This window comes from Platalea leucorodia, assembly GCF_965183815.1.
Source record: "Platalea leucorodia genome assembly, contig: HAP1_HAP1_SCAFFOLD_738, whole genome shotgun sequence".
NCBI classification, from domain to species: Eukaryota; Metazoa; Chordata; class Aves; order Pelecaniformes; family Threskiornithidae; genus Platalea; species Platalea leucorodia.
The window spans coordinates 602-11,852 of record NW_028120913.1 but is presented as its reverse complement, the minus strand read 5'-3'; the positions used below and the strand labels follow the sequence as shown (position 1 = coordinate 11,852).

Here is an 11,251-nt window from a genome sequence, read left to right as displayed (position 1 = left end):
CCCCTCCCCTCCCCCATGCTTTTGGGGGGGGTCGCCCCCCTTTTTGGCTGCCTCTTTTGGTTCTTTTTCTCTTTTTTTGGTGTTTTTTGGTTTTGATTTTGTTTTTGCCGGTTTTGCTTCTTTTCGGGGGGTTTGGGGGTGATTTTTTTTTTTTGGTTTTTTTTTGGTGTTTTGGTGGTTTTTTTGGTGGTTTTTTTGGACACGCCCCCCCCCCCCCCCCCCCCCCATCCCGGACGCCGGGGTCCCCCCGGTCCCATCCCCGTGTCCCGTCCCCCCCCCCGGATGCTGGGGTCCCCCCCCCCCCGCTCATCATCGTTAAAGCAGCGTTAATGAGGCCCCGTTGCCGCAGCGACGGAGGTGACCTAGAAACGAAGCGATGGGGGGGGGCACGTTGCCATGGAAACAGGCCGGGGGACCCCCCCGCCCCCCAGTGACCCCCCCAACTCCTGACCTCGCCCCCCTCCCCCCCCAAAGCTCCAGCCTGTGACCTCTGACCCCGGCTGTCACCTCTGACCCCCCCCCCCCCAGCACCGGGGAGGGGGGGGGGGTCCCCAAAGTGACATGGGGGGGGGGGGGGATGTGGGGGTCCCTCCTGCTTTGGGGGTCCCCAAGCGGGACCCCAGCGCTGGGGGGGTCCCCAGGGGGGTCCCCAGGGTGTCCCCAGACCTGGGGGTGCCCCTGACCCACCCCCGGCCCCCCCCGCCCCCCCCAGACATCCGGGACAGCGGGAAGAAGCCGGTGATGCTCTTCCTCCACGGCGGCTCCTACATGGAGGGGACGGGGAACATGTTCGACGGCAGCGTGCTGGCGGCCTACGGCAACGTCATCGTCGTCACCATGAACTACCGCCTGGGCGTCCTCGGTACGGGGGGCAACCTCGGGGGCGGGGGCTGGGCGTGGGGACGCCACGGAGAACCTCCCTGGGGACGTGGGTTGGGCGTGGGGACGTGGGGACACCATGGAGAACCTCTTTGGAGCCATGGCTGGGCATGGGGACATGGGGACACCATGGAGAACCTCCCTGGGGACGTGGATAGGGCATGGGGACACCATGGAGAACCTCCCTGGGGACGTGGGTTGGGCATGGGGACACCATGGAGAACCTCCCTGGGGACGTGGGTTGGGCGTGGGGACGTGGGGACACCATGGAGAACCTCCCTGGGGACGTGGATAGGGCATGGGGACACCATGGAGAACCTCTTTGGAGCCATGGCTGGGCGTGGGGACATGGGGACACCATGGAGAACCTCCCTGGGGACGTGGGTTGGGCGTGGGGACATGGGGACACCATGGAGAACCTCCCTGGGGACGTGGGTTGGGCGTGGGGACGTGGGGACACCATGGAGAACCTCTTTGGAGCCATGGCTGGGCATAGGGACATGGGGACACCATGGAGAACCTCCTTGGGGACATGGGTTGAGCATGGGGACACCATGGAGAACCTCTTTGGAGCCATGGTTGGGCACAGGGACATGGGGACACCATGGAGAACCTCCCTAGGGACATGGATAGGGCGTGGGGACACCATGGAGAACCTCCTTGGGGTCATGGGTTGGGCATGGGGACATGGGGACACCATGGAGAACCTCCCTGGGGACGTGGGTTGGGCATGGGGACGTGGGGACACCATGGAGAACCTCCCTGGGGATGTGGGTTGGGCATGGGGACGTGGGGACACCATGGAGAACCTCCCTGGGGATGTGGGTTGGGCACGGGGACATGGGGGACACTATGGGCTACTGCTTTGATGACCTGGTCCACGGGGGAGGACATCTCCCCACGTGTCCCCACGTGTCCCCACGTGTCCCCGCGTCCCCGCAGGCTTCCTGAGCACGGGGGACCAGGCGGCAAAGGGCAACTACGGGCTCCTGGACCAGATCCAGGCGCTGCGGTGGCTCAACGAGAACGTGGGGCACTTCGGGGGTGACCCCCAGCGCATCACCATCTTCGGTTCCGGCGCCGGCGCCGCCTGCGTCAGCCTCCTCATCCTCTCCCACCACTCCGAAGGTATCTTCCCCACTTCCCGGGGCCCCCCCTGTGACACCGGGGACCCCAAATCCTCCAGGACCCCCCCAATCCCTCCTGGAACCCCCTGAATCCCCTGGTGGAACTCCATCCCCATGTGCCCACCACCTCCCATTGATGTCCCCTTGTGCCTGCATCCTGGTGGGACTCCATCCCCACGTCCCCCTGTCCGTACGGCCTGGTGGGACTCCATCCCCACGTCCCCTTGTGCCTGCATCCCGGTGGGACTCCATTCCCACGTCCCCCTGTCCATACAGCCCTGGTGGGACTCCATCCCCACGTCCCCCTGTCCATACAGCCCTGGTGGGACTCCATCCCCACGTCCCCCCCGGCCCTGGCTGACGCCCGGCTCCCACAGGTCTCTTCCAGAAGGCCATCGCGCAGAGCGGGACGGCCATCTCCAGCTGGTCGGTGAACTACCAGCCGCTGAAGTACACGCGGCTGCTGGCGGCCAAGGTGGGCTGCGAACGGGCGGACACGGGGGCGGCGGTGGAGTGCCTACGACGTCAACCCTTCCGCGCCTTGGTGGACCAGGACGTCCAACCCGCCCGCTACCACGTGGCCTTCGGGCCGGTGGTGGACGGCGACGTGGTGCCCGACGACCCCGAGATCCTGATGCAACAGGGCGAGTTCCTCAACTACGACATCCTCATCGGCGTCAACCAGGGCGAGGGGCTGAAGTTCGTGGAGGACTCGCTGGAGAGCGAGGACGGCATCTCCGCCTCCTACTTCGACTTCACCGTCTCCAACTTCGTGGACAACCTCTACGGTTACCCCGAGGGGAAGGACATCCTACGGGAGACCATCAAGTTCATGTACACGGATTGGGCCGACCGGGACAACGGGGAGATGAGGCGTAAGACGTTGCTGGCCCTCTTCACCGACCACCAGTGGGTGGCCCCGGCGGTGGCCACGGCCAAGCTCCACGCCGAGTACCAGTCGCCCGTCTACTTCTACACCTTCTACCACCACTGCCAGACGGACGCGCGGCCCGAGTGGGCGGACGCGGCCCACGGGGACGAGATCCCCTACGTCTTCGGGGTGCCCATGGTGGGCGCCACCGACCTCTTCCCCTGCAACTTCTCCAAGAACGACGTGATGCTCAGCGCCGTCGTCATGACCTATTGGACCAACTTTGCCAAGACCGGGTGGGTGGGGATGCTGGGGGAGGGGCGGGGTCACGGGGGGTGGGGGAAGGGAGGCGTCTCCCTGCATCCTGGTGGGACTCCATCACCACGTCCCCGCCACACCAAGGGGAATGAGGACAGGGAGGATGCGGACGTGGGGGGACAGGATGGGGGTGTGGGGACATGGGGGGGGGGGGGATGGGGGATGGGGGAAGGATGGAAACGGGGTGGTCTGCGTGCATGGATGGGTGGTTGGATGAACGGTTGGGTGGTTGGATGAGTGGTTGGGTGGGTGGATTGATGGGTGGGTGGATGAATGGTTGGTTGCGTGGTTGGTTGCATGGGTGGGTGGTTGGATGAGTGGTTGGGTGGGTGGTTGGATGGTTGGATTGATGGTTGGTGGGTGGTTGGATCGATGGTTGGATCGATGGGTGGGTGGGTGGTTGGATGGATGGTTGGATCGATGGGTGGTTGGGTGGTTGGATGATGGATGGTTGGATCGATGGTTGGTTGGGTGGTTGGATCGATGGTTGGATCGATGGTTGGGTGGGTGGTTGGATCGATGGGTGGGTGGGTGGTTGGATGGGTGGATGAGTGGTTGGTTGAGTGGGTGGGTGGTTGGATGGATGGGTCGATGGTTGGGTGAGTGGATAAGTGGTTGGTTGCGTGGCTGGGTGGGTGGGTGGTCAGAGGGAGAGACGGTGGGACGGATGGATGGACGGACGGATGGATGGGAGGGAGGGGTGGACGGCTGAAGCTCCCTCCAGGTCTGACCACCACCGCCTCCCCCCGCAGGGACCCCCAACCAGCCGGTACCGCAGGACACCAAGTTCATCCACACGAAGCCCAACCGCTTCGAGGAGGTGGTGTGGACCCGCTTCGACGGGAAGGACAAGCGCTACCTCCACATCGGCCTCAAGCCCCGCGTCCGCGACCACTACCGGGCCAACAAGGTGGCCTTCTGGCTGGAGCTCGTCCCCCACCTCCACAACCTCCACCAGCTCCCCCACGCCTCCACCACCACCCGCCTGCCCCCCCCCGCCGGCGCCGGGCCCCCTCGTCGCCCGCCCGCCACCCGTCGACCCCCCCGCCCCGTCCCCCGCCGCCCCCCGAGGAAGAGGAGGAACCCGACGGGGGGGGTCGCCGCCGCTTCGCCCCCTTCCCCGGGGACTCGCGGGACTACTCCACCGAGCTGAGCGTCACCGTGGCGGTGGGGGCCTCCCTCCTCTTCCTCAACATCCTGGCCTTCGCCGCCCTCTACTACAAGCGGGACAAGCGCCCCCCCGAAGGACGGGGGGGTCCCCGGCGCCTCAGCCCCCCCCCAACCCGGGGGGCCCCCAACGATCTCTTGGGTCACGGGGGGGCGGAGGAGGAGTTGGTCTCGCTGCAGCTGAAGCATCCCGAGAGGGGGGGGGGTGGGGGGGGGTGGGGACCCCCCCGAGGCCGCCCTCCGCCCCCCCGCCGGACCCCCGGACTACACCCTGGCCTTGCGGCGAGCCCCCGAGGACGTCCCGCTCATGACACCCAACACCATCACCATGGTGCCGGGGGGGTTGCCCGCCCTGCACCCCTTCGGGCCCCCCTTCCCCCCCGGCCACAACAGCACCCTGCCCCACCCCCACTCCACCACCCGCGTATAGTCGGCTCGGCCCCACCCCCACCCGGACGCCGGGGACCCCCCCCCGGGGGAGGGGGGGGCCCAACTGGGTCCCCCCCCCGCCTGCTTGCGTCCCCCCCCCGGACGCCTGGGTCCGCTGACGAGGTAACGGGGACCCCCCACCCCCCCATGCCTGGGGGTGATGAAGACGCATGGGGACCCCCTCCCCCCATCCCCTCCCCCCATCCCGGACGCCTGGGTCCCCCGAAGACGCATGGGAAATCGCCCCCTCCCCCCCCCCAACGCCGGGGTCCCCTGAGGACACACGGGGGGGGGGCACCCACCCCCCACCCCCCCCCCGGACGCCTGGGAGGGGTCTCCCCATCACCTGCATCCCCGGGGGGAGGGGGGTCCCCCGGGTGGGGCACTTTGGGGGGACCCCTCCCCCCGCCGCCCCCCCCGTCACCGTTGCATGTTCCCGACCCGGCGGCGGGAAACGAGTCAAAAACCCGCGAAAACGAGGAAAAAAAACGAGGCCCAGCGGGGGGGGAGGGGTGCTGCCCCCCCCCCCCCGTGTCCCCCGTCCCCGGGGGGGGCCCTGGCTCCCATCCCCCCCCCCCCTTTTTCCCCCTTTTCTTTCTTTCGCGCTTTCTGTACAAAGAAAATTGTGCCAAACGCAGCAGTTTTGGGGTTCGGGGGGGTCCCGGGGCCCCCCCAGCCCCTCCCCCGCTGCCCCCCCCCCCCGCCCCCCGTGCCAAGATGGCCGCCGGCGCCACCCGAGATGGCTGACGGGGACCAGGAGCGCGAGATGGCTGCCGCTGCCCGGCTGGTCGCCGCGGCGACCTCGAGCATCTCCCCGGTAGGCCGGTTGCCACGGCGACTTCGAGTAAAAAAAAAAAAAAAAAAAAACAAAAAACAAAAAGCCGAATGGGTACCACTGGACCGGTTGCCATGGCGACCTCATCACCGGGATGGTCACCGTGGCGACCTCGTCGCTGGGCCGGTTGCCACCACGACCTGGGTACCACCGGGCCGGTTGCCGGGGCGACCCCGTCGCCAGGCCGGTCGCCACGGCGACCTCATCCACGGCCTTTGACCTCGGCCTCGGCCCGTTGCCATGGCAACCGACCATCTCCATGGCGACCGCGGCCTACGGACACCGTCTCCCCAGCCAACCGCCGGCCTGTTGCCATGGCGACCCCCCCCCAGCTCCCGGTGACGGTTGCCACGGCGATGTCACCGGTTGCCGCGGCGATGCATCCCCGCCCGCCCGTCGCCATGGCGACCGCAGCTCCCCCCCCCCCCCCCCCAACCCCGAGAGCATCTATTTTTATTCCCGGGGGGGCCGCGGGGGGGGGGGGGGAGGGGGCGGGGCCTCGGGAAGGGCGGGGCCTCGGGGGGCGGGGGGAGGGGCGGCCCCGGGGGCGTTTTTAAGAAAAAAAAACTGCAAAAAAGTGGAAAAAAAAAACCAAAACCGAACCCAAACCCGAGCCGAGCCCAGGCGCTGTTGATTCCCGGGAAAAGCGCGGGGGGGCGCGGGGGGGGCGCGGTTGCCATGGGAACGGGGAGGTTTCTGCCCCCCCCCCCCGGCCCTGGGTACCGCCGCGCTCCCATTGGCTGCGCCGCGCCCTTTGGCGCCCCCCAGCGGGCCCGAGCGGCGCCGCCAGGGAGCGGCGGGGCCGGGGGGGGGTACTGGGCTGTACTGGGAGCAAACTGGGACTGCACCGGGGCTGTGCTGGGAGCAAACTGGGACTGCACTGGGAGGAAACTGGGACTGCACCGGGGCTGTACTGGGAGCAAACTGGGGCTGTGCTGGGAGCAAACTGGGACTGCACTGGGAGGAAACTGGGACTGCACTGGGGCTGTGCTGGGAGCAAACTGGGACTGCACTGGGACTGCACTGGGAGGAAACTGGGACTGCACTGGGGCTGTGCTGGGAGGAAACTGGGGCTGTGCTGGGAGCAAACTGGGGATGCGCCGGGGCTGTACTGGGAGCAAACTGGGGATGTACTGGGGCTGTGCTGGGAGCAAACTGGGGATGCGCCGGGGCTGTACTGGGAGCAAACTGGGACTGCACTAGGGATGCGCCGGGGCTGTACTGGGAGCAAACTGGGGATGCACTGGGGCTGTACTGGGAGCAAACTGGGGCTGTGCTGGGAGCAAACTGGGGATGCTCCGGGGCTATACTGGGAGCAAACTGGGGATGCACTGGGGCTGTACTGGGAGCAAACTGGGGCTGTGCTGGAAGCAAACTGGGGATGCGCCGGGGCTGTACTGGGAGAAAACTGGGGATGCACTGGGGCTGTACTGGGAGCAAACTGGGGATGCATTGGAGGTGTACTGGGAGCAAACTGGGGATGCACTGGGGCTGTACTGGGAGCAAACTGGGGATGCACTGGGGCTGTACTGGGAGCAAACTGGGGCTGTGTTGGAAGCAAACTGGGGATGCACTGGGGATGCTCCGGGGCTGTACTGGGAGCAAAGTGGGATTGCACTGGGGATATACTGGGACTATACTGGGAACAAAATGGGATTGCGCTGGGGCTGTACTGGGAGCAAACTGGCATTGCACTGGGGATGCACTGGGGCTGTACTGGGAGCAAACTGGGCTCGCGCTGGGGATGCACTGGGGCTGTACTGGGAGCAAACTGGGCTCGCGCTGGGGATGCACTGGGGCTGTACTGGGAGCAAACTGGGCTCGCGCTGGGGATGCACTGGGGCTGTACTGGGAGCAAACTGGGCTCGCGCTGGGGATGCACTGGGGCTGTACTGGGAGCAAACTGGCATTGCACTGGGGATGCACTGGGGCTGTACTGGGAGCAAACTGGCATTGCACTGGGGATGCACTGGGGCTGTACTGGGAGCAAACTGGGCTCGCGCTGGGGATGCACTGGGGCTGTACTGGGAGCAAACTGGGCTCGCACTGGGGATGCACTGGGCTGTACTGGGAGCAAACTGGGCTCTCGCTGGGGATGCACTGGGGCTGTACTGGGAGCAAACTGGGCTCGCGCTGGGGATGCACTGGGGCTGTACTGGGAGCAAACTGGGCTCGCACTGGGGATGCACTGGGGCTGTACTGGGAGCAAACTGGGCTCGCACTGGGGATGCACTGGGGCTGTACTGGGAGCAAACTGGCATTGCACTGGGGATGCACTGGGGCTGTACTGGGAGCAAACTGGGCTCGCGCTGGGGATGCACTGGGGCTGTACTGGGAGCAAACTGGGCTCGCGCTGGGGATGCACTGGGGCTGTACTGGGAGCAAACTGGCATTGCACTGGGGATGCACTGGGGCTGTACTGGGAGCAAACTGGGCTCGCGCTGGGGATGCACTGGGGCTGTACTGGGAGCAAACTGGGCTCGCGCTGGGGATGCACTGGGGCTGTACTGGGAGCAAACTGGGCTCGCGCTGGGGATGCACTGGGGCTGTACTGGGAGCAAACTGGGCTCGCGCTGGGGATGCACTGGGGCTGTACTGGGAGCAAACTGGGCTCGCGCTGGGGATGCACTGGGGCTGTACTGGGAGCAAACTGGGCTCGCGCTGGGGATGCACTGGGGCTGTACTGGAGCAAACTGGGCTCGCACTGGGGATGCACTGGGGCTGTACTGGGAGCAAACTGGGCTCGCACTGGGGATGCACTGGGGCTGTACTGGGAGCAAACTGGGCTCGCACTGGGGATGCACTGGGGCTGTACTGGGAGCAAACTGGGCTCGCACTGGGGATGCACTGGGGCTGTACTGGGAGCAAACTGGCATTGCACTGGGGATGCACTGGGGCTGTACTGGGAGCAAACTGGGCTCGCGCTGGGGATGCACTGGGGCTGTACTGGGAGCAAACTGGGCTCGCGCTGGGGATGCACTGGGGCTGTACTGGGAGCAAACTGGCATTGCACTGGGGATGCACTGGGGCTGTACTGGGAGCAAACTGGGCTCGCGCTGGGGATGCACTGGGGCTGTACTGGGAGCAAACTGGGCTCGCGCTGGGGATGCACTGGGGCTGTACTGGGAGCAAACTGGGCTCGCACTGGGGATGCACTGGGATGGCCCCGGGGCGGGGGAGGGGGGGGAGGGCGGAGCCGCGGGTGCCCCCCTCCCCCCCACGGCGTGCGCGCGCCTGCGCCGCTCCCGCGCGTGCGCGTGGGGCCGCCCGCGCCCCCTCCCCCCCCCGCGCCCCCCCCACTCGGCGGCACCCAGCGGCCGGGCGCCCCCTCCCCCTCCTGCGGGGGACCCAGGCCCCGGGCGCCCCCTCCCCCCTCTCCGCGGGACCCCGGCTCCGGGCACCTCCCCCACCCCCTCCCCCACCCTCCTCCTCCTCCTCCTCCCTGCGATCGTCCCGGGGGGGGCGGGGGGCGCCGAGAGGGGGGGGGGGCGGGGGGGGGGGCAGGGAGCGACCCCCTCCCCCCGCTGCTGCATGTGACCGCGTGCGAGGCGTGCGACCCCCCCGTGACCCCCCCCCCCCCCGCAGCGCGACCCTCGTGCCAGGCGCGTGGACCCCCCCACCCCCCCCATCCTCGTGCCAGGCGCGTGATCCTCGTGCAAGAGGCCCCATCCTCGTGCGAGACCCCCGTGACCCCCCCCGTGCCCACCCCCGCCCCCGTGACCCCCGTGACCCCCCCGTGACCCCTCGCACGCCCCTCGTGCGCGGCCTCGTGCGCCCCTCGTGCAAGACCCCCGCCGCCCCCCCCCCCGTCACCACCCGCGTGACGCCCCCCACCCCCCCACGGCCCCCACCCCCCCGGGACCCCCCCCCCGGGACCCCCCCCCCCGGGACCCCCCCCCCCGGGACCCCCCCGGACCCCTCGCGCGCGGCCATGGCGGCCCTCGCCAGCTCCCTGATCCGGCAGCGGCGGGGGGGCCGCGAGGTGCCCCCCCCCCGCCCCCCCGGCCCCCCCCCGCGCCCCCGGCGCCCCCGGGCCCCCCTCCCTCTGCCAGCAGCAGCTCCGCGGCCTCGTCGCCAAGGTCCGGGGCTGCGGCCGGCGCCGGCGCCCGCGGGAGAAGCCCCCCGGTGAGGGGGGGCGGGGGGGGCTGGGGGGGCTGGGGGGATGAGGAGGGGGCTGGGGGGGTAGGGGGGGGGGGCTGGGGGGGGGCCGGGGGGGCCTGGGGGGGGCTGGGGGGGTGAGGAGGGGGCCTCGGGGGCTTTGGGGGGTCCTGGGGGGGGGCCGGGGGGGGCCTGGGGGGGGCTGGGGGGATGAGGAGGGGGCTGGGAGGGGTTGGGGGGGGCCTGGGGGGGGGGCCGGGGGGGCCTGGGGGGGCCGGGGGGGGGCTGGGGGGATGAGGAGGGGGCCTCGGGGGCTTTGGGGGGTCCTGGGGGGGGGCCGGGGGGGGCCTGGGGGGGGCTGGGGGGATGAGGAGGGGGCTGGGAGGGGTTTGGGGGGGCCTGGGGGGTTTGGGGGGGCCTGGGGGGGGGGCTGGGGGGATGAGGAGGGGTCGGGGGGGGAGGGGCGGTCCCGGGGGGCGGGGGGGGGTCCGGGGGTGCGGGGGGGAGGGGAGGTGCCGGGGGGCGGGGGGGGTCCGGGGGTGCGGGGGGGGAGGGGCGGTGCCGGGGGCGGGGGGGTCCGGGGGTGCGGGGGGGAGGGGCGGTGCCGGGGTCCCTGACCCCCCCCCCAGAGCCGCAGCTGCGGGGGGGCGGTGGCCAGGCTGCGCTGCGGCCACGGGCACTTCCTGCAGATGGGCCCCGACGGGCGCCTGGACGGCACCTGCGAGGAGGCGGGGCCGGGCAGTGAGCGGGGGCGGGGCCTGGGGGGGCGGGGCCTGGGGGGCGGGGCCGGGCAGTGAGCGGGGGCGGGGCCGGGGGGGCGGGGCCTGGGGGGCGGGGCCTGAGGGGGCGGGGGCGGGCAGTGAGCGGGGGCGGGGCCGGGCAGTGAGCGGGGGCGGGGCCTGGGGGGGGCGGGGCCGGGGGGCGGGGCCTGGGGGGCGGGGCCTGGGGGCGGGGCCTGAGGGGGCGGGGCCGGGCAGTGAGCGGGGGCGGGGCCGGGGGGCGGGGCCGGGGGGCGGGGCCTGGGGGGGCGGGGCCGGGCAGTGAGCGGGGGCGGGGCCTGGGGGGGGGCGGGGCCGGGGGGGCGGGGCCTGGGGGGCGGGGCCTGGGGGCGGGGCCTGAGGGGGCGGGGCCGGGCAGTGAGCGGGGGCGGGGCCGGGGGGCGGGGCCGGGGGGCGGGGCCTGGGGGGGGCGGGGCCGGGCAGTGAGCGGGGGCGGGGCCGGGGGGGCGGGGCCGGGGGGGCGGGGCCGGGCAGTGAGCGGGGGCGGGGCCTGGGGGGGGCGGGGCCGGGCAGTGAGCAGGGGCGGGGCCGGGGGGGGCGGGGCCTGAGGGGGCGGGGCCGGGCAGTGAGCGGGGGCGGGGGGCGGGGGGCGGGGCCTGGGGGGCGGGGCCGGGCAGTGAGCGGGGGCGGGGGCGGGGGGGCGGGGCCTGGGGGGCGGGGCCGGGCAGTGAGCGGGGGCGGGGGCGGGGGGGCGGGGCCTGGGGGGGCGCGGCCGGGCAGTGAGCGGGGGCGGGGCCTGGGGGGCGGG

General features: G+C 71.0%; 1 protein-coding gene across 1 annotated transcript; it reads left to right on the top strand.

Annotated features, from left to right (window-relative positions):
* Positions 1-717: 717 nt before the first annotated feature.
* LOC309604396 (neuroligin-2-like) lies at positions 718-5,009 on the top strand. Its single transcript, XM_082339342.1, is given in 7 exon segments — positions 718-862; positions 1,822-2,007; positions 2,384-3,173; positions 3,948-3,951; positions 3,953-4,235; positions 4,238-4,598; positions 4,600-5,009. Coding segments are annotated over 7 exon segments (1,938 nt in total). The 5' UTR covers positions 718-741; the 3' UTR covers positions 4,793-5,009.
* The last annotated feature ends 6,242 nt before the right edge of the window (positions 5,010-11,251 follow it).